General features: G+C 49.2%; 2 protein-coding genes across 3 annotated transcripts in view; one reads left to right on the forward strand and one right to left on the reverse strand.

Annotated features, from left to right (window-relative positions):
* The window catches only part of ANKRD54 (ankyrin repeat domain 54), a 69,535-nt gene extending 49,837 nt beyond the window's left edge, over positions 1-19,698 (forward strand). For both annotated transcript variants that reach the window (XM_076055649.1, XM_076055650.1), the window contains 2 exons: positions 15,206-15,313; positions 17,692-19,698. In XM_076055649.1, coding sequence (XP_075911764.1) covers positions 15,206-15,313; positions 17,692-17,775 — 192 coding nt within the window. In that variant the 3' untranslated portion in view covers positions 17,776-19,698. The remainder of the gene's footprint in view (positions 1-15,205; positions 15,314-17,691) is intronic.
* Positions 19,699-21,975: 2,277 nt separating this feature from the next.
* Positions 21,976-27,500, reverse strand: part of LOC116938185 (vesicle-associated membrane protein 4) — a 30,059-nt gene continuing 24,534 nt past the window's right edge. The window contains exon 8 of the mRNA XM_076055651.1: positions 21,976-22,562. Within this exon, the coding sequence (XP_075911766.1) occupies positions 22,534-22,562 (29 nt within the window). The 3' untranslated portion in view covers positions 21,976-22,533. The remainder of the gene's footprint in view (positions 22,563-27,500) is intronic.

Below are 27,500 nucleotides of genomic sequence, written 5' to 3' on the forward strand. Positions count from 1 at the left end.
TACACACACACATTTACACACACACACGTACACACACACACGTACGTACACACACGTACACACACACACATTTACACACGCACATTTACACACACACACATACACACACACGTACACACACACACGTACACACACATACACACACACATACACACATTTACACACACACACACACACGTACGTACACACAGACACACACACGTACGTACACACAGACACACACAGACACACACGTACACACACACACACGTACAGACACACAGACACACACACACATAAACACACACACACTTACGTACACACACACACACACATTTACACACACACACACGTACATACACACGTACACGTACACACACACACACGTACACACACACACACGTACACACACACACAGTACACACACACACGTACACACACACACATGTACACACATTTACACACACACCCACATTTACACACATTTACACACACACACACACATTTACACACACATATACACACACACATTTACACACACACACACACAGACACAGCCACACACACACACGTACGTACACACACACACATACACACACACACGTACATATACACACACAGACACACGTACGTACACACACACACAGTACACACACACGTACATACACACACACACGTACGTACACACACACATACACACATTTACACACACATACACACGTACACACACACACACGTACATACACACACACACATACACACACACATACATTTACACACACATACATTTACACACACATACACACACATACACACACATACACGTACGTACACACACACGTACACACACACACGTACACACACACACATACACGTACACACACACACATTTACACACATACACACAAAGACACACACACACATACACACAAAGATAACAAAGACAAAGATCCCCCATATAGCCTGTAACAGACTGTAGGGGCAAGTGCTGTTAGCGAGCACCTATGAAGGCCGGAACGGTACACGAGGGGGTGGGTGGCCAGCACCACGCCCGACTGCCTTTGTCTCCCCAGTGGCGATGTTTACACACCGCACCAGGTACTCATTTGAGGCTGAGTCGACCTAGGGGAGGCCCGGGACCGGTTCAGATAATCGTAACTGGGGTTGGCCGTGAGCGGGAATCGAACCCGGGTCGCCAGGTTCATAGCGCAGCGTAGCGCTAACCGCTACACTACCGCTCCCCACCACACGTACACACACACACACATACACACACGTACACACACACACATTTACACATACACACACACACACACACGTACACACACACACACTTACACACACACACACACACGTACACACACACACACGTGCACACACACACACACGTGCACACACACACATTTAGACACACACGTACGTACACACATACACACACACACACGTACGTACACACACACACACACGTACACACACACGTACACACACATACACACACAGACACACACACACTCAGCCACAGACACACACACACACATTTACACACACGTACACACACACAGACACACATACACACAGACACACACACACACACGCACGTACACACACACACGCACACACACACACGTACACACACACGTACACACACACAGACACACAGACACACACACGTACGTACACACACACAGACACACACACGTACGTACACACACACACATTTACACACATACACACACACACACGTACACATACACATACACACACACGTACGTACACACACACATGTACGTACACACACACACATTTACACACACACACACGTACGTACACACGCACACGTACGTACACACACATTTACACACACACACATACACACACACGTACACACGTACACACACACACACGTACGTACACACACACACGTTCACACACACACACGTACACACACACACACTTTACACACATACACACACACATTCACGTACACACACACACAGACACTTACACACACACACACAGACACTTACACACACACACGTACACACACACACGTACACACACACATTTACACACACAGACACACAGACGCACACACATACACAAACACACACTTACACACACACACATTTACACACACACACACACATTTACACACACACACGTACACACACACATACACACACATACACGTACACACGTACACACACACACATTTACACACACACGTACACACACACATTTACACACACACACATTTACACACACACATACACACACGTACACACACACATTTACACACACACACACACACGTACACACACATTTACACACACACACACACACATTTACACACACACATACACACATGTACACACACACATTTACACACACACACACGTACACACACACATTTATATACACATAAACATACGTACACACACATTTACACACACAAACACACACACGTACACACACACACACACGTACACACACACATACACACACACGTACACATACACACACGTACACACACACACACACGTACGTACACCCACACATACACACACATGTACACACACACACGTACGTACACACACACATTTACACACACACACACACACGTACGTACACACACACACGTTCACACACACACACACACGTACACACACACACACTTTACACATACACACACACATTCACGTACACACACAGACACTTACACACACGTACACACACACACACGTACACACACACATTTACACACAGACACACACACATACACACACACTTACACACACACACATTTACACACACACACACATTTACACACACACGTACACACACACATACACACACATACACGTACACACGTACACACACACATTTACACACACACGTACACACACACATTTACACACACACACATTTACACACACATACACACACGTACACACACACACACGTACACACACACACGTTCACACACACACACACACGTACACACACACACACACTTTACACACATACACACACATTCACGTACACACACACTCAGACACTTACACACACACACAGACACTTACACACACACACGTACACACACACGTACACACACACATTTACACACACACACAGACACACAGACACACACACATACACACACACACACACTTACACACACACACACATTTACACACACACACACATTTACACACACACACGTACACACACACATACACACACATACACGTACACACGTACACACACACACATTTACACACACGTACACACACACATTTACACACACACACACATTTACACACACACATACACACACGTACACACACACATTTACACACACACACACACGTACACACACATTTACACACACACACACACATTTACACACACACATACACACACGTACACACACACATTTACACACACACACACGTACACACACACATTTATACACACATACACATACGTACACACACACATTTACACACACAAACACACACACGTACACACACACACATACACACACACACACGTACACACACACATACACACACACGTACACATACACACACGTACACACACACACGTACGTACACACACATACACACACGTACACACACACACACGTACGTACACACACACATTTACACACACACACACACGTACGTACACACACACACACGTTCACACACACACATGTATACACACACACACTTTACACACATACACACACACACATTCACGTACACACACACAGACACTTACACACACACACACGTACACACACACACGTACACACTCATTTACACACAGACACACACACATACACACACACTTACACACACACATTTACACACACACACACATTTACACACACACACGTACACACACACATACACACACATACACGTACACACGTACACACACACATTTACACACACACGTACACACACACATTTACACACAAAGATAAAGACAAAGATCCCCCATATAGCCTTAACAGACTGTAGGGGCAAGTGCTGTTAGCGAGCACCTATGAAGGCCGGAACGGTACACGAGGGGGTGGGTGGCCAGCACCACGCCCGACCGCCTTTGTCTCCCCAGTGGCGATATTTACACACCGCACCAGGTACTCATTTTGAGGCTGAGTCGACCTAGGGGAGGCCCGGGACCGGTTCAGATAATCGTCACTGGTGTTGGCCGTGAGCGGGAATCGAACCCGGGTCGCCAGGTTCATAGCGCAGCGTAGCGCTAACCACTACACTATCACTCCCCCACAAACACACACATACACGTACACACACACATTTACACACACACGTACACACACACATTTACACACACACACATTTACACACACACACATTTACACACACACATACACACACGTACACACACACATTTACACACACACACATACACACACACATTTATACACACACATACACATACGTACACACACACATTTACACACACAAACACACACACGTACACACACACGTACGTACACACACACATACACACACACGTACACACACACACGTACGTACACACACACACACACGTACACACACACACACGTACGTACACACACACTTACACACACACACATTTACACACACACACGTACACACGTACACACACACACACGTACACACACACACGTACACACACACACGTACGTACACACACACATTTACACACACACACGTACACACACACACGTACACACACGTATACACACACACACGTACACACACACACGTACGTACACACACACACGTACACACGTACACAGACACATTTACACACACACATACACACGTACATATACACACACACACGTACACAGACACACACACACACACACGTACACACACACACACGTACACACACACGTACACACACTACACACGTACACACACGTACACACACGTACACACACACGTACACAAACGCACACACAGACACACGTATACACACACACGTACACACATGTACACACACACATTTACACACACACACATACACACGTACATATACACACGTACACACACAGACACATACACACACACAGACACACACACACGTACACACACGTACACACACGTACGTACACACACACATTTACACACACACACATACACACGTACATATACACACGTACACACACACACACATTTACACACACACACATACACACGTACATATACACACGTACACACACACACATACACACACACACGTACACACACGTACATATACACACGTACACACAGACACGTACACACGTACACACACATGTACACACACACACGTACACACACACATTTACACACACATACACACACACGTACACACACACACGTACACACACGCACGTACACACACGCACGTACACACACACACACGTACACACACATACACACACACGTACACACACACGTAAACACACATTTACACACGTACACACACACGTACGTACACACACACACACGTACGTACACACACGTACGTACACACACACACGTACACACACACACACACGTACGTACACACACGTACACACACGCACGTACACACACGCACGTACACACACACACGTACACACACACACAGACACACACACACGTACACACACACACACGTACACACACACGTACACGTACACGCACACGTACCTACACACACGTACATACACATACACACATGTACACATGTACACACACGTACACACACGTACACACACGTACGTACACACACACGTACGTACATACACACACGTACGTACACACACACATTTACACACACACACACACGTACACACACGTACACACACACACACGTACGTACACACACACACGTTCACACACACACACACGTACACACACACACACTTTACACACATACACACACACATTCACGTACACACACACACAGACACTTACACACACACACAGACACTTACACACACACACGTACACACACACACGTACACACACACATTTACACACACACACAGACACACACACATACACACACACACACTTACACTTACACACACACATTTACACACACACACATTTACACACACACACACGTACACACACACATACACACACATACACGTACACACGTACACACACATTTACACACACACGTACACACACACATTTACACACACACACATTTACACACACACATACACACACGTACACACACACATTTACACACACACACACACACGTACACACACATTTACACACACACACACACATTTACACACATACATACACACACGTACACACACACATTTACACACACAAACACACACACGTACACACACACACATACACACACACACACGTACACACATACACACACACGTACACATACACACACGTACACACACACACACGTACGTACACACACACATACACACACACATGTACACACACACACACGTACGTACACACACACATTTACACACACACACACGTTCACACACACACACACACGTACACACACACACACACTTTACACACATACACACACACATTCACGTACACACACACAGACACTTACACACACACACGTACACACACACACACACACGTACACACACACATTTACACACAGACACACACACACACACTTACACACACACATTTACACACACACACACATTTACACACACACACGTACACACACATTTACACACACACACATTTACACACACACATACACACACGTACACACACATTTACACACACACACACACGTACACACACATTTACACACACACACACACATTTACACACACACATACACACACGTACACACACACACATTTACACACACACACGTACACACACACATTTATACACACACATACACATACGTACACACACACATTTACACACACAAACACACACACGTACACACACACACACATACACACACACACGTACACACACATACACACACACACGTACACATACACACACGTACACACACACACGTACGTACACACACACATACACACACACATACACACACACGTACACACACACACGTACGTACACACACACATTTACACACACACACGTACACACACACACACGTACGTACACACACACACACATTTACACACACACACTTGTACACACGTACACACACACACGTACACACACACACGTACACACACACACGTACGTACACACACACATTTACACACACACACGTACACACACACACGTACACACACACGTATACACACACACACACGTACACACACACACACACGTACGTACACACACACACGTACACACGTACACAGACACATTTACACACACACATACACACGTACATATACACACACACGTACACAGACACACACACACACGTACACACGTACACACACACACACGTACACACACGCACACACAGACACACGTATACACACACACACGTACACACATGTACACACACACATTTACACACACACATATACACACGTACATATACACACGTACACACACAGACACATACACACAGACACACACACACGTACACACACGTACACACACGTACGTACACACACACATTTACACACACACACATACACACGTACATATATACACGTACACACACACACACACATTTACACACACACACATACACACGTACATATACACACGTACACACACACACACATACACACACAGACACACACACACGTACACACACGTACATATACACACGTACACACAGACACGTACACACGTACACACACATGTACACACACACACGTACACACACACATTTACACACACATACACACACACGTACACACACGTACACACACACACGTACACACACGCACGTACACACACGCACGTACACACACACACACGTACACAGACATACACACACACGTACACAACAACAACAACAACAACCGCCATTCGCCACTAAGTGGCGGTGACGTCACCACGACGCTTGTGCCAGGCTATGTGCACCCTGAGGCCACGTGAAGTGTCGAACGCCCGCTGGCAGGAGGTCACGGGGCAGACCCAGGTGCCACGGGTCGACTGACTGAGATGACTGGCTGATGCACCACCTGTGCCCCCTACTGTGCCAACCTGCTGTGCTTTAGCCACCCGGCGCTCCGCTCGCTGTTGTGAGCGTCGCTCCTCCGCCCTCCGTTGTTGTTGGAGGGCGACTGCCTCCAACTGCCCAGTAGCATCCTTCACGAGCCTCCTCCACAGAGGCCGATCTTGACACCGCTGGTACCAGTCATCGGCAAGTCCACTCAGCTCCACGTCCTCCTGTACCACATCACTCCATCTCTTCTCTAGCCCGTGCCGCGCCCGCTTAGCCCCCTCAATCCGGCCAAACAAAAGCTGTTTCGGCATGCGGTGGCTGGGCATGCGGGCTACATGACCCAGCCATCGCAGCCTTGCCTGCCGGAGGAGCTCACCGATGGGACCCTGCCCAGATCTTTCAAGGATTTGTGAGCTCACACAATCCAGTCTGGTTAAACCCAGGATGGATCGTAGGCAGGCCAGCCTAAATGTTTCTAACCGGCGAAGATGTTCCATTAGGGGGGTCCACGTTTCGCAAGCATAGAGAAGGGAGGGAATGACCGTGGCCGAGAAGACCTGAAGCTTAGTGCGGAGCGACAGACCAGGTAGCTTCCACACAGCGTTACGCAACCGATGAAAAGATATTGCCGCTCGACTGATTCGGAGTGAGACCTCTGCTGTTAAACTGGAGCCAGTCATAAGCACACTGCCCAGGTATGGGAAACTCTCCACTCTCTCCACAACTGCCCCATCACCGATTGGGAGTTGTGGGGGTGGAGTGTCCGATGGTACAAAATACCCAGGCAGGTGCTTAGTTTTGGTGGGGCTGATGGTAAGGCCCCACCTCTTAGTGGCATGCTCCAGTCTCAGCAGCAGCGTCTCCAACTCCTCCTCTGACTGAGCAGCTATTACCAAGTCATCAGCATACATAACGTGGTTGAGCAATAGGGAGCCATCCCTTGACCGCACCCGGGCATCGATTAGCCTCCCATTATATCTGTACCATATGGAGATTCCCCCGGTACAGCTATTGAAGGCTTCACGAACTACGTGGTCAAAATAGATGTTAAATAATGTGGGAGCCAAAGGACATCCCTGTCGCACCCCAAGGTGTACAGGGAATGGCTCTGACTCCCGGCCACGTAGTTTTACCCGGGCCCGCTCACCATCATGAAGGTCCTTAATGATCGTGAGCAGAGGGTCAGGTACTCCAAAAGCACGAAGAACGACCCAGAGCCCAGGCCTACTGATGGTATCATAGGCCTTGACCAGGTCAATAAAGCAGAGATGTAGGTCTTGTTGGAATTCCCTACACCTCTGCTGTAGCAGACGGACAGAAAATATGGCATCTGTGCAGGACCGCCCTTTCCTGAAACCGCATTGGGGCTCCGCAAGCCTCTCCTCAGCGTGCCTGGCAAGGCGATGCTGAATAATCCTTGCCAGGACCTTTCCCGGCACACTGAGGAGTGAGATGCCCCTGTAGTTGTTACAGTCTGTGCGGTCCCCCTTCTTAAAAAGGGGGACCACCAGGGCATCCTTCCAATCCTGCGGAACCCGTCCAGTGGTCCAGACTGTTGTTATGATGTCATATAGGGCAGTCTGTGCACAAACGCCACCCTCCCTCAGCATTTCGCTTGGGAGATCATCTCTGCCCGCTGCCTTTCCAGGTCTCAGACTCCGGATCGCCTTCAATACTTCCTCAGTAGATGGCACCTCAGCCAGCCACTCACAGGGGGTGACTTCATCCAATATTTGAGGCACCGCAGCCTCAGCAGGGTCATCCTCACTTTGTGCCGCGATGTTTTCCTGGCTGAGGGATTTTCCCTCCCCCAGGACCTCACAGAAATGCTCAGCAAATCTGCGAACCTGTTCCTGGGGGTCGGAAATTGGATCACCGTTTTTTCCCCTAATGATGGTAATAGGTGTGGCGCTGCAGGTTACTTTTTTGATGGAGTTAAATAGAGATTTGTGATCACGGGCCACTGAGGCAGACTCCATCTCCTCAGCAACCCGCGACCACCACCCATCCTTGCAGCGCCTCACGGCTCTCCGAACCTCCGAGCGAAGGCTGCGGTAAGCCTCCTCATTCTCTGACGTGGGATTCTGTAGCCGATGACAGTGGGCCTGTCGCTTTTTCTCAACCGTCCTGAACAACTCCTCTGTCATCCAGGGTGTCTGGGGAGGTCTGGACCGCGTACCCAAAGCAGCCATTGCAGCTGCATGAGTCACAGTCCTAAACCTCGCCCATTTACCCTCGACATCAGGAGGAGTCGGGGACGATGCCAATCCCAGCCGCAAGCGATGATGAAATTCTCGCTTGCAACTTTCATCAGATAACTGAGACCAGGCCACTTTAGGTTGGAATGGGGTCCTGGGTGTACACCCACCACCGGAGTGGAAGAATGGCAGGCGCATCTTACAGATGACTAGTCGATGGTCAGAGGGCAGATCAGCTCCACGGTAGGTCCTGGTGTCAAGGACATGGGCTCGCATTCGCTGGTCCGTCACTATGTAGTCCAGCAGATGTTCTTGCTTGGACCCGGCATGCATCCATGATGTTGTGTGGATGCGCCGATGCCGGAACAGCGTGTTGGTAATTACAAGCCCATGGGCTGCACAAAAATCTAGCAGCCTTCTACCGTTGTTATTGAGCTGATCTGGCCCATGCCCTCCAATCACTCCAGACCAGGTGCCAGTATCATGACCAACTCGGGCATTGAAGTCACCTAACATGATGACTCTATCCCGAGGGGCCACTTTAGCCAGCACCTGTGACAGGAGGTCATAGAAGGCATCTGACTCATCGGCTTTGCCTGCATCCCTCCACGGATGTTCATCTTCGGTGGGGGCATAAGTAACCACGACCACCATTCCTCGCCTCCGGTTGATGGGAAGGCGAGCCCAAAGTAGCCTGGGGCTTACAGCTTCCCACACCTCACCGCCACGCTCCCACGCCCCCTTCATTCTTTTGTTCAAAAGAAGACCCACACCCTGTTGTTTGGCAGTCTGCTGCCCCGAGTAGAGGACTGTCCACCCCTCATGGTGGCAGGAGCCAGAGCCGGTCCACTGGACCTCCTGAATGCCGCATAGATCCAGGCGGTACCGGTCCAGCTCCCGACAGAGGAGTGGCAGCCTCTCCTCTGCAGTGAGCGTTCGAACATTCCACGTGGCCAACCGTAGTGGCTTTTCGTTGTTTCTGGAGTAGCCCCGAGGGTAGGTATTCAATCTCCTGGCTCCGCCAATTGGGGTTTGGCCAGGAGACGTCATAGACGCCTGGCCCCCCGGGGCCTCCGGCACAAGCTTAGTTGTTACATATTTCAGTTTAATTCGTAGTTTCGTGGTAATTAATTGAAGGTGGAGGGGTTACCAGCCCCTCGCACCCGTCCAGAGCCCCCGTTTAGCCCCTGTGGTGGACACATATGCCATGAGGGGAGGAGCCAATCAAAATTGGATCTCCCCCCACAGCGCTGTCCACGACAGAGTTGCCCGTCCGGCACCGCGAGGAGGTAGGGGGTTGTTTTGCCGGACACACACACGTAAACACACACATTTACGCACGTACACACACACGTACGTACACACACACACACGTACGTACACACACGTACGTACACACACACACGTACACACACACACACGTACGTACACACACGTACACACGCACGTACACACACGCACGTACACACACACACGTACACACGTACACACACACACAGACACACATACACGTACACACACACACGTACACACACACACACACGTACACGCACACGTACCTACACACACGTACGTACACGTACACACACGTACACATGTACACACACGTACACACGTACGTACACACACACACGTACGTACATACACACACGTGCGTACACACACACATTTACACACACACACACATACACACACACGTACACACACGTACACACACACACGTACGTACACACACACACGTTCACACATACACACACACGTACACACACACACACACTTTACACACATACACACACATTCACGTACACACACACACAGACACTTACACACACACACAGACACTTACACACACACACACGTACACACACACACGTACACACACACATTTACACACACACACAGACACACAGACACACACACATACACACACACACACACTTACACACACACACACATTTACACACACACATTTACACACACACACGTACACACACACATACACACACATACACGTACACACGTACACACACACATTTACACACACACGTACACACACACATTTACACACACACACATTTACACACACACACATACACACACGTACACACACACATTTACACACACACACACACGTACACACACACATTTATACACACATACACATACGTACACACACATTTACACACACAAACACACACACGTACACACACACACACATACACACACACACGTATACACACACACGTACACATACACACACGTACACATACACACACGTACACACACACACGTACGTACACACACACATACACACACATGTACACACACACACACGTACGTACACACACACATTTACACACACACACACACGTACGTACACACACACACGTTCACACACACACACGTACACACACACACACTTTACACACATACACACACACATTCACGTACACACACACAGACACTTACACACACGTACACACACACACACACGTACACACACACATTTACACACAGACACACACAGACACACAGACACACACACTTACACACACACTTACACACACACACACATTTACACACACACACACACACACGTACACACACACATACACACACATACACGTACACACGTACACACACATTTACACACACACGTACACACACACATTTACACACACACACACATTTACACACACATACACACACGTACACACACACATTTACACACACATACACACACGTACACACACACATTTACACACACACACACGTACACACACACATTTACACACACACACACGTACACACACATTTACACACACACACATTTACACACACACATACACACACGTACGCACACACATTTACACACACACACACGTACACACACACATTTATACACACACATACACATACCTACACACACACATTTACACACACAAACACACACACGTACACACACACATACACACACACACGTACACACACATACACACACACGTACACACACACGTACACACACACACGTACGTACACACACACACACGTACACACACACACACACGTACACACACACATTTACACACACACACACACACGTACACACACACATGTACGTACACACACACTTACACACACACACATTTACACACACACACGTACACACGTACACACACACACACACGTACACACACACACACGTACACACACACACACGTACGTACACACACACATTTACACACACACACGTACACACACACACGTACACACACGTATACACACACACACACACGTACACACACACACACACGTACGTACACACACACACGTACACACGTACACAGACACATTTACACACACACATACACACGTACATATACACACACACACGTACACAGACACACACACACACACACGTACACACACACAAGTACACACACACACGTACACACACGCACACACAGACACACGTATAAACACACACACGTACACACATGTACACACGCACATTTACACACACACACATACACACGTACATATACACACGTACACACACAGACACATACACACACACAGACACACACACACACGTACACACACGTACACACACGTACGTACACACACACATTTACACACACACACATACACACGTACATATACACACGTACACACACACACATTTACACACACACACACATACACACGTACATATACACACGTACACACACACACACACAGACACACACACACGTACACACACGTACATATACACACGTACACACAGACACGTACACACACATGTACACACACACACGTACACACACACATTTACACACACATACACACACACACGTACACACACACACACACACGTACACACACGCACGTACACACACGCACGTACACACACGCACGTACACACACACACACACGTACACACACATACACACACACGTACACACACACGTAAACACACACATTTACACACGTACACACACACGTACGTACACACACACACACGTACGTACACACACGTACGTACACACACACACGTACACACACACACACACGTACGTACACACACGTACACACACGCACGTACACACACGCACGTACACACACACACGTACACACGTACACACACACACAGACACACACACACGTACACACACACACGTACACACACACACACACGTACACGCACACGTACCTACACACACGTACGTACACGTACACACACGTACACATGTACACACACGTACACACACGTACACACACGTACGTACACACACACACACGTACGTACACACACACACGTACGTACACGTACACACACACGTACACACACACGTACACACACACATGTACACACGTACAGACACAGACACACACAGACACACACACACACACAGATGTACACACACACACGTACACACACACACGTACACACACACGTAGACACGTACACACACAGACACAGACACACACACAGACACACACACACACAGATGTACACACATACACGTACACACACACACACGTACACACACACGTAAACACACACACGTACATGGAGTAGCTTTGTCTGTGTGTGGTGTGTGTAGTACATAGACACTGCTGCTGCTACTCGCTACTAACAGCACTTGCCCCTACAGCCCTGCTAGAGGCTACCTGGGGGAGCTTTGTCTGTGTGTGTGGTGTGTGTAGTACATAGACACTGCTGCTGCTACTCGCTACCAACAGCACTTGCCCCTACAGCCCTGCTAGAGGCTACCTGGGGTAGCTTTGTCTGTGTGTGGTGTGTGTAGTACACAGACACTGCTGATCCTACTCGCTACTAACAGCACTTGCCCCTACAGCCCTGCTAGAGGCTACCTGGGCTATCTTTGTCTGTGTAGATCATCGCGATGCTGAAGGAGTATTTGGGGCGGCTGGGACGAAGGGAAGAGACGGAGCAACTGGAGCAGCTTTGTGTCCAACTCAGAGAGACAAACACGCGGGAGCAGGTGAGACACTCACTCAGACACTCACTCAGACACTCAGACACTCAGACACTGACTCAGACACTCACTCAGACACTCACTCAGACACTCACTCAGACACTCAGACACTCACTCACTCAGACAGTCACTCCCTCAGTCACTCACTCAGACACTCACTCACTCAGACACTCAGACACTCAGACACTCACTCAGACACTCAGACACTCACTCACTCAGACACTCACTCAGACACTCACTCAGACACTCAGACACTCACTCAGACACTCACTCAGACACTCACTCACTCAGACACTCAGACACTCACTCACTCAGACACTCACTCAGACACTCAGACACTCACTCACTCACTCAGACACTCACTCACTCACTCAGACACTCACTCAGACACTCACTCACTCAGACAGTCACTCAGACACTCACTCAGATACTCACACAGACAGTCACTCACTCAGACACTCACTCAGACACTCACTCAGACACTCAGACACTCACTCACTCAGACAGTCACTCAGACACTCACTCAGACACTCACTCACTCAGACACTCACTCACTCAGACAGTCACTCAGACACTCACTCACTCAGACACTCACTCACTCAGACACTCACTCAGACACTCACTCACTCACTCAGACACTCACTCACTCAGACACTCACTCAGACAGTCACTCACTCAGACACTCACTCAGACACTCACTCAGACACTCACTCAGACACTCAGATACTCACTCACTCAGACACTCACTCAGACACTCACTCAGACACTCACTCACTCAGACACTCACTCAGATACTCAGATACTCACTCACTCAGACACTCACTCAGTCACTCACACTCACTCAGACACTCACTCAGACACTCACTCAGACACTCACTCAGACACTCACTCATTCAGACACTCACTCAGACACTCACTCAGACACTCACTCAGACACTCACTCAGGCACTCGCTCAGAAACTCACTCGGTCACTCACACTCACTCAGACACTCACTCAGACACTCACTCAGTCACTCACTCACACTCACTCAGACACTCACTCAGACACTCACTCAGACACTCACTCACTCAGACACTCACTCAGATACTCAGATACTCACTCACTCAGACACTCACTCACACTCACTCAGACACTCACTCAGACACTCACTCACTCAGACACTCACTCAGTCACTCACTCACACTCAGACACTCACTCAGACACTCACTCACTCAGACACTCACTCAGACACTCACTCAGACACTCGCTCAGAAACTCACTCAGTCACTCACACTCACTCAGACACTCACTCAGACACTCACTCAGTCACTCACTCACACAGACACTCACTCAGACACTCACTTAGACACTCACTCAGACACTCACTCACCCACTAACCCATTCAATCACCCACCCACTCACCCACCCACTCACCCACCCACTCACCCATTCACTCACCCACCCACTCACCCACCTACCCACTCACCCACCCACTCACCCACCCACTCACCCATCCACTCACCCAATAACCACCCACTCACCCACTAACTCACCCACTCACCCACCCACTCACCCATCCACTCACCCACTCACCCACCCACTCACCCATCCACTCACTCACCCACTCACCCATCCACTCACCCAATAACCACCCACTCACCCATCCACTCACCCACTCACTCACTCACCCACTCACTCACTCACTCACCCACCCACTCACTAACCCACACACTCATCCGCCCACTCACCAACTCACCCACTCACTCACTCACCTACCCATCCACTCACCCACCCACTCACCCACCCACTCACTCACCCACTCACTCACTCACTCACCCACCCACTCACTCACCCACCCACCCACTCACTCACCCACTCACTCACTCACCCATCCACTTACTCACCCACCCATCCACTCACCCACTCACTCACTCACTCACCCACTCACTCACTCACCCACCCACTCACTAACCCACACACTCATCCGCCCACTCACCCACTCACCCACTCACTCACTCACTCACCTACCCATCCACTCACCCACCCACTCACCCACCCACTCACTCACCCACTCACCCACTCACTCACCCACCCACTCACTCACCCACCCACCCACTCACTCACCCACTCACTCACTCACCCATCCACTTACTCACCCACCCATTCACTCACCCACTCACTCACTCACCCACCCACTCACTCAGCCATCCACTCACTCACTCACTCACCCACTCACCCACTCACTCACTCACCCACCCACTCACTCACCCACTCACTCACTCACCCACTCACTCACTCACCCATCCACTTACTCACCCACCCATTCACTCACCCACTCACTCACTCAGCCATGTAAACCACAAGTCATGATGATGCTGATGATGCTGATGATTATATTTGTAGATGGACGCTGTGACTGGTCTCCTGGCAAGCTTCACAAACTTGAACCTCAAGCAGCCAAGCACAGACAAAGACACACACACATAGACACACACACATAGACACACATAGACACACACACACATAGACACACACACACATAGACACACACACACATAGACACACACACATAGACACACACACACACATAGACACACGCACACACATAGACACACACACATAGACACACATAGACACACATAGACACACACACATAGACACACACACATAGATACACATAGACACACACACACATAGATACACATAGACACATAAACACACACACACATAGACACACATAAACACACATACACATAGACACACACACACATAGACACACATACACAGACACACACACACATAGACACACACACATAGATACACATAGACACACACACACATAGACACACACACACATAGACACACACACATAGATACACATAGACACACACACACATAGACACATATAGACACACACACATAGACACACACATATACACACACATACACATAGATACACACATATACATACACACATAGACACATACACACATAGACACACTCACACACAGACACACACAGACACACACACAGGTACACACACAGACACACACACAAAATAACACACACACACACAAAGATCCCCCATACAGCCTTAACAGACTGTAGGGGCAAGTGCTGTTAGCGAGCACCTATGAAGGCCGGAACGGTACACGAGGGGGTGGGTGGCCAGCACCACGCCCGACCGCCTTTGTCTCCCCAGTGGCGATGTTTACACACCGCACCAGGTACTCATTTCAGGCTGAGTCGACCTAGGGGAGGCCCGGGACTGGTTCAGATAATCGTCACTGGTGTTGGCCGTGAGCGGGAATCGAACCCGGGTCGCCAGATTTGTAGCGCTAACCGCTACACTACCGCTCCCCATACACACACAGACACACACACAGTCACACACACACCCTCACACACATTCACACACACTCACACACTCTCACACACACATTCACACACACTCACACACACTCACACACTCTCACACACTCTCACACCCTAACACAAACACTCTCACACATTCACACACGTTCACACACACACTCTCTCACATACCCTTACACACACCCTCACACTCGCACACACACACTGTCACACCCAATCACACACACTCACACTCACACACACTCTCACACCCGAACACACACTCACACACATTCACATACACACATTCACACACACACTCACACACCCTTACACACCCTCACACTCGCACACCCTTACACACCCTCACACTCGCGCACACACACACACACACCCTCACACTCACACACACACACAGTCACACCCAATCACACACACACACACCCTCACACTCGCACACACACACTGTCACACCCAATCACACACACACACTCACACACACTCACACCCTCACACTCACACACACTCGCACACACACACACACTGTCACACCCAATCACACACACACACTGTCACACCCAATCACACACACACACACACTGTCACACCCAATCACACACACACACCCTCACACTCGCACACACACACACTGTCACACCCAATCACACACACTCACACACACTCACACACACCCTCACACTCACACACACTCGCACACACACACTCGCACACACACACACCCTCACACTCACACACACTCGCACACACACACACACACTGTCACACCCAATCACACACACACACACACTGTCACACCCAATCACACACACACACACTGTCACACCCAATCACACACACTCACACACACTCACACACACCCTCACACTCACACACTCGCACACACACACACCCTCACACTCACACACACTCGCACACACACACACTCTCTCACACACCCAATCACACACACACACTGTCACTCCCAATCACACACACACACGATGTTCTGTTTTTTTTACAAAAGCTGTTACCACAAATATACAGACAAAGACTCTCCCTCTGTGTGTGTGTCTGTGTTTGTGTGTCTGTGGGTATGGGTGTGTGTGGGTGGGTGTGTGTGTGTTTGTGTGTCTGTGGGTATGGGTATGGGTGTGTGGGTGTGTGTGGGTATGGGTGTGTGGGTGTGTGTGTCTGTGTGTGGGTATGGGTGTGTGTGTGTGTCTGTGTGTGTGTGGGTATGGGTGTGTGTTTGTGTGTGTGTGGGTATGGGTGTGTGTGTGTGGGTGGGGGTGTGTGTGTGTGGGTATGGGAGTGTGTGGGTATGGGTGTGTGTGTTTGTGTGTGTGTGTTTGTGTGTGTGTGTGGGTATGGGTGTGTGTGGGTGTGTGTGGGTGTGTGTGGGTATGGGTGTGTGGGTGTGTGTGTGTGTGGGTATGGGTGTGTGTGTGTCTGTGTGTATCTGTGTGTGTGTGTCTGTGTGTATGTGTGTGTGTGTGTGTGTCTGTGTGTGTCTGAGCTTCAGGTCTTCTCGGCCACAGTCATTCCCTCCCTTCTCTACGCTTGCGAAACGTGGACCCCCCTAATGGAACATCTTCGCCGGTTAGAAACATTTAGGCTGGCCTGCCTACGATCCATCCTGGGTTTAATCAGACTGGATTGTGTGAGGAGCTCACATACCCTTGAAAGATCTGGTCAAGGTCCCATCGGTGAGCTCCTCCGGCAGGCAAGGCTGCGATGGCTGGGTCATGTAGCCCGCATGCCCAGCCACCGCATGCCGAAACAGCTTTTGTTTGGCCGGGTCGAGGGGGCTAAACGGGCGCGGCACGGGCTAGAGAAGAGATGCGTGGGTGACTGAGTGAGTGTTAGGGTGAGTGACTGGCTGGGTGAGTGGGTGAGCGAGTGGGTGAGTGGGTGGGCGAGTGTCAGGGTGAATGTGTGGTTGAGTGTTTGGTTGAGTGGCCGGGTGAGTGGGTGAGTGCGTGGGTGCGTGGGTGACTGAGTGAGTGTTAGGGTGAGTGACTGGCTGGGTGAGTGGGTGAGTGTGTGTGGGCGAGTGTCTGGGTGAGCGAGTGGGTGAGTGTCTGGGTGAATGTGTGGGTGAGTGTCTGGTTGAGGGGCTGTGTGGGCGAGTGCGTGGGTGACTGAGTGAGTGCGTGGGTGACTGAGTGACTGAGTGACTGAGTGAGTGGGTGTGTCTGAGTGAGTGACTGAGTGTCTGAGTGTCTGAGTGAGTGAGTCAGTGCGTGGGTGACTGAGTGAATGTCTGAGTGAGTGACTGAGTGAGTGCATGGGTGACTGAGTGGGTGAGTGAGTGGGTGAGTGTCTGAGTGAGTGACTGAGTGAGTGCGTGGGTGACTGAGTGGGTGAGTGTCTGAGTGAGTGACTGAGTGAGTGGGTGAGTGTCTGAGCGAGTGAGTGGCTGAGTGGGTGACAGAGAGTGAGTGACTGAGTGAGTGAGTGGCTGAGTGACTGAGTGGCTGAGTGAGTGACTGAGTGAGTGAGTGGCTGAGTGACTGAGTGAGTGACTGAGTGACTGAGCGAGTGACTGAGTGACTGAGTGGCTGGGTGACTGAGTGAGTGACTGAGTGAGTGACTGAGTGAGTGGCTGGGTGACTGAGTGGGTGACTGAGTGAGTGACTGAGTGAGTTGCTGAGCGAGTGACTGAGTGGCTGAGTGACTGAGCGAGTGACTGAGTGGTTGGGTGACTGAGTGAGTGACTGAGTGACTGATTGAGTGGCTGAGTGAGTGACTGAGTGTCTGAGCGAGTGAGTGACTGAGTGGGTGACTGAGTGAGTGACTGAGTGAGTGACTGAGTGGGTGACTGAGTGAGTGACTGAGTGAGTGACTGAGTGACTGAGTGAGTGACTGAGTGACTGAGTGACTGAGTGACTGAGTGAGTGACTGAGTGGGTGACTGAGTGAGTGACCGAGTGAGTTGCTGAGCGAGTGACTGAGTGGGTGACTGAGCGAGTGACTGAGTGAGTGACTGAGCGAGTGACTGAGTGAGTTGCTGAGTGAGTGACTGAGTGAGTTGCTGAGCGAGTGAGTGTCACGGTGGCTAGAGTAAAAGTTGGATCTCGATGTTGCTCAGGAGCAGCTGAGTGGACTTGCCGATGGCCGGGAGCAGCGGCCTCTGGAGGAGGAGGCTCGTGAAGGACGCTGCTGCTGGGCTAGTGCCAGGCTAGGTGCACCTTGAGGCTACTGGGGCAGTTGGAGGCAGTCGCCCTCCAACAACAACGGAGGGCGGAGGAGCGACGCTCACAACAACGAGCGGAGCGCCGGGTGGCTAAAGCACAGCGGGTTGGAACAGTTTAATGAATCTGGGAGCGGAGGAGCTGGAACACGCGGGTTTATTGAAGATAAAGCTGACGATCGATACAGTGACACAGAAATAAATTAGACGTGGTGGTGAGTGGTGGTGGTGATTGGTGGTGGTGATGGTGGAGGTGATGATGATGGTGTTGATTGGTGGTGGTGGTGATGATGGTGATGATTGGTGTTGGTGGTGTTGATGGTGATGATGATGGTGTTGATAGTGTTGAGTGGTGGTGGTGTTGATGATGATGATGGTGCTGATGGTGATGACGATAATGGTGGTGGTGATGTTGATGAGGGTAAAGATGATGATGTTGATGATGGTGATGATGGTAATGATGATGAGGGTAATGATGATGGTAATGATGATGTTTATGATGGTGATGATGGTGATGTTGATGATGATGGTAATGTTGATGGTGATGATGGTAATGATGATGAGGGTAATGATGATGGTAATGATGATGGTAAAGATGATGATGTTGATGATGATGTTGATGATGTTGATGATGTTGATGATGGTGATGATGGTGATGATGGTAATGATGATGGTAATGATGATGTCATCATTCCGCGGTCAGTGTTGCTGCTTGATGATGATTGGCACTGCAACACAAAGACACAACGCAGAGGGGTTACACAACCTGGGTTCACATCCTGCCTGTGGGTGGGTGGGTGAGTGAGTGAGTAGGTGAGTGTGTGAGTGAGTAGGTGACTAGGTGAGTGAGTGAGTGAGTGGCTGAGTGACTGAGTGAGTAACTAGGTGAGTGTGTGAGTGAGTGAGTGGCTAGGTGAGTGTGTGAGTGAGTGTGTGGGTGAGTGAGTGACTAGGTGAGTGAGTGAGTAAGTGAGTGTGTGAGTGAGTAACTAGGTGACTAGGTGAGTGTGTGAGTGAGTAACTAGGTGACTAGGTGAGTGTGTGAGTGAGTAACTAGGTGACTAGGTGAGTGTGTGAGTGAGTGGCTAGGTGAGTGAGTAGGTGACTAGGTGAGTGTGTGAGTGAGTGGCTAGGTGAGTGAGTAGGTGACTAGGTGAGTGTGTGAGTGTGTGTGAGTAACTAGGTGAGTGTGTAAGTGAGTGGGTGAGTGTGTGGGTGAGTGAGTGAGTAACTAGGTGACTAGGTGAGTGTGTAAGTGAGTGAGTGGGTGAGTGAGTGAGTGGCTAGGTGAGTGAGTAGGTGACTCGGTGAGTGTGTGAGTAACTAGGTGAGTGAGTGAGTGTGTGAGTGAGTGGGTGAGTGTGTGGCTATGTGTGTGAGTGAGTGAGTAACTAGGTGAGTGAGTGAGTGTGTGAGTGAGTAGGTGACTAGGTGAGTGTGTGAGTGAGTGAGTGTGTGAGTGAGTAACTAGGTGACTAGGTGAGTGTGTGAGTGAGTAACTAGGTGACTAGGTGAGTGAGTGAGTGAGTAACTAGGTGACTAGGTGAGTGTGTGAGTGAGCGTGTTAGTGAGTGAGTGTGTGAGTGAGTGTGTGAGTGTGTGAGTGAGTAGGTGAGTGTATGAGTGAGTGGCTGAGTGAGTGAATAACTAGGTGACTAGGTGAGTGTGTAAGTGAGTGAGTGTGTGAGTGTGTAAGTGAGTGTGTAAGTGAGTGTGTGAGTGTGTGAGTGAGTGAGTGTGTGGGTGAGTGAGTGGCTAGGTGAGTGGGTGAGTGTGTAAGTGACTAGGTGACTAGGTGAGTGTGTAAGTGAGTGTGTGAGTGAGTAACTAGGTGACTGTGTGAGTGAGTGAGTGTGTGAGTGTGTGAGTGAGTAACTAGGTGGCTAGGTGAGTGTGTGAGTGTGTGAGTGAGTGAGTAACTAGGTGAATGTGTGAGTGAGTGTGTGAGTGTGTGAGTGAGTGTGTGAGTGAGTGTGTGAGTGAGTGTGTGAGTGTGTGAGTGAGTGAGTAACTAGGTGAGTGTGTGAGTGAGTGTGTGAGTGAGTAACTAGATGACTAGGTGAGTGTGTAAGTGAGTGGGTGACTAGGTGAGTGAGTGAGTGTGTAAGTGACTAGGTGAGTGTGTGAGTAAGTGAGTGTGTGAGTGAGTGTGTGAGTGAGTGGGTCAGTGTCTAAGTGAGTGTGTGAGTGAGTGTGTAAGTGTGTGAGTGAGTGAGTGTGAGTGTGAGTGAGTGGGTGAGTGGGTGAGTGAGTGACTAGGTCAGTGTATGGGTGAGTGTGTGGGTGAGTGTGTGAGTGTGTGAGTGAGTAACTAGGTGACTAGGTGAGTGTGTGAGTGAGTGAGTAACTAGGTGTGTGTGTGTGTGAGTGAGTAACTAGGTGTGTGTGTGTGTGAGTGAGTAACTAGGTGAGTGTGTGAGTGAGTGAGTAACTAGGTGTGTGTGTGTGTGAGTGAGTAACTAGGTGTGTGTGTGTGTGAGTGAGTAACTAGGTGTGTGTGTGAGTGAGTAACTAGGTGTGTGTGTGTGTGAGTGAGTAACTAGGTGAGTGTGTGAGTGAGTGAGTAACTAGGTGTGTGTGTGAGTGAGTAACTAGGTGTGTGTGTGTGTGAGTGAGTAACTAGGTGTGTGTGTGTGTGAGTGAGTAACTAGGTGAGTGTGTGAGTGAGTGAGTAACTAGGTGTGTGTGTGTGTGAGTGAGTAACTAGGTGTGTGTGTGTGTGAGTGAGTAACTAGGTGAGTGTGTGAGTGAGTGAGTAACTAGGTGTGTGTGTGTGTGAGTGAGTAACTAGGTGTGTGTGTGTGTGAGTGAGTAACTAGGTGAGTGTGTGAGTGAGTGAGTAACTAGGTGTGTGTGTGTGTGTGTGTGAGTGAGTAACTAGGTGTGTGTGTGAGTGAGTAACTAGGTGAGTGTGTGAGTGAGTGAGTAACTAGGTGTGTGTGTGAGTGAGTGAGTAACTAGGTGTGTGTGTGTGTGAGTGAGTAACTAGGTGAGTGTGTGAGTGAGTGAGTAACTAGGTGACTAGGTGAGTGTGTGAGTGAGTGAGTAACTAGGTGACTAGGTGAGTGTGTGAGTGAGTGAGTAACTAGGTGTGTGTGTGTGAGTGAGTGACTAGGTGTGTGTGTGTGTGTGAGTGAGTAACTAGGTGTGTGTGTGTGTGAGTGAGTAACTAGGTGTGTGTGTGTGTGAGTGAGTAACTAGGTGTGTGTGTGTGTGTGAGTGAGTAACTAGGTGAATGTGTGAGTGAGTGAGTAACTAGGTGTGTGTGTGTGTGAGTGAGTAACTAGGTGACTAGGTGAGTGTGTGAGTGAGTGAGTAACTAGGTGTGTGTGTGTGTGAGTGAGTAACTAGGTGTGTGTGTGTGTGAGTGAGTAACTAGGTGAATGTGTGAGTGAGTGAGTAACTAGGTGTGTGTGTGTGTGAGTGAGTAACTAGGTGAGTGTGTGTGAGTGAGTGAGTAACTAGGTGAGTGTGTGTGTGTGAGTGAGTGAGTAACTAGGTGACTAGGTGAGTGTGTGAGTGAGTGAGTAACTAGGTGTGTGTGTGTGTGTGAGTGAGTAACTAGGTGTGTGTGTGTGTGAGTGAGTAACTAGGTGAGTGTGTGTGTGTGAGTGAGTAACTAGGTGTGTGTGTGTGTGAGTGAGTAACTAGGTGACTAGGTGAGTGTGTGAGTGAGTGAGTAACTAGGTGAGTGTGTGAGTGAGTGAGTAACTAGGTGAGTGTGTGTGTGTGAGTGAGTAACTAGGTGTGTGTGTGTGTGAGTGAGTAACTAGGTGTGTGTGTGTGTGAGTGAGTAACTAGGTGTGTGTGTGTGTGAGTGAGTAACTAGGTGAGTGTGTGAGTGAGTGAGTAACTAGGTGTGTGTGTGTGTGAGTGAGTAACTAGGTGTGTGTGTGTGTGAGTGAGTAACTAGGTGTGTGTGTGAGTGAGTGAGTAACTAGGTGAATGTGTGTGTGTGAGTGAGTAACTAGGTGTGTGTGTGTGTGAGTGAGTAACTAGGTGTATGTGTGTGTGTGTGTGAGTGAACTAGGTGTATGTGTGTGTGTGTGTGAGTGAGTAACTAGGTGTGTGTGTGTGTGAGTGAGTAACTAGGTGAGTGTGTGAGTGAGTGAGTAACTAGGTGTGTGTGTGTGTGAGTGAGTAACTAGGTGAGTGTGTGAGTGAGTGAGTAACTAGGTGTGTGTGTGTGTGAGTGAGTAACTAGGTGTGTGTGTGTGTGAGTGAGTAACTAGGTGTGTGTGTGTGTGAGTGAGTAACTAGGTGTGTGTGTGTGAGTGAGTAACTAGGTGTGTGTGTGTGTGAGTGAGTAACTAGGTGAGTGTGTGAGTGAGTGAGTAACTAGGTGTGTGTGTGTGTGAGTGAGTAACTAGGTGACTAGGTGAGTGTGTGAGTGAGTGAGTAACTAGGTGTGTGTGTGTGTGTGTGTGAGTAACTAGGTGTGTGTGTGTGTGAGTGAGTAACTAGGTGTGTGTGTGTGAGTGAGTAACTAGGTGTGTGTGTGTGTGTGAGTAACTAGGTGTGTGTGTGTGTGAGTGAGTAACTAGGTGTGTGTGTGTGTGTGAGTGAGTAACTAGGTGATGTGTGTGTGTGAGTGAGTAACTAGGTGTGTGTGTGTGTGAGTGAGTAACTAGGTGTGTGTGTGTGTGAGTGAGTAACTAGGTGTGTGTGTGTGTGAGTGAGTAACTAGGTGAATGTGTGAGTGAGTGAGTAACTAGGTGTGTGTGTGTGTGTGTGAGTGAGTAACTAGGTGTGTGTGTGTGTGTGAGTGAGTAACTAGGTGAGTGTGTGAGTGAGTAACTAGGTGTGTGTGTGTGTGTGAGTAACTAGGTGTGTGTGTGTGTGTGAGTGAGTAACTAGGTGTGTGTGTGTGTGTGAGTGAGTAACTAGGTGACTAGGTGAGTGTGTGAGTGAGTGAGTAACTAGGTGAGTGTGTGAGTGAGTGAGTAACTAGGTGTGTGTGTGTGTGTGAGTAACTAGGTGTGTGTGTGTGTGAGTGAGTAACTAGGTGACTAGGTGAGTGTGTGAGTGAGTGAGTAACTAGGTGTGTGTGTGTGTGAGTGAGTAACTAGGTAACTAGGTGAGTGTGTGAGTGAGTGAGTAACTAGGTGTGTGTGTGTGTGAGTGAGTAACTAGGTGTGTGTGTGAGTGAGTGAGTAACTAGGTGAGTGTGTGAGTGAGTGAGTAACTAGGTGAGTGTGTGTGTGTGAGTGAGTAACTAGGTGAGTGTGTGTGTGAGTGAGTAACTAGGTGACTGTGTGAGTGAGTGAGTAACTAGGTATGTGTGTGTGTGAGTGAGTAACTAGGTGTGTGTGTGTGTGAGTGAGTAACTAGGTGAATGTGTGAGTGAGTGAGTAACTAGGTGTGTGTGTGTGTGAGTGAGTAACTAGGTGAGTGTGTGTGTGTGAGTGAGTGAGTAACTAGGTGAGTGTGTGTGTGTGAGTGAGTGAGTAACTAGGTGACTAGGTGAGTGTGTGAGTGAGTGAGTAACTAGGTGTGTGTGTGTGTGAGTGAGTAACTAGGTGACTAGGTGAGTGTGTGAGTGAGTGAGTAACTAGGTGTGTGTGTGTGTGAGTGAGTAACTAGGTGAGTGTGTGTGTGAGTGAGTAACTAGGTGTGTGTGTGTGTGTGAGTGAGTAACTAGGTGACTAGGTGTGTGTGTGAGTGAG

This window comes from Petromyzon marinus, chromosome 72 (genome assembly GCF_048934315.1).
Source record: "Petromyzon marinus isolate PM22_M1 ecotype Great Lakes invasive population chromosome 72, UKy_Petmar_22M1.pri1.0, whole genome shotgun sequence".
Taxonomy (NCBI): Eukaryota; Metazoa; Chordata; class Hyperoartia; order Petromyzontiformes; family Petromyzontidae; genus Petromyzon; species Petromyzon marinus.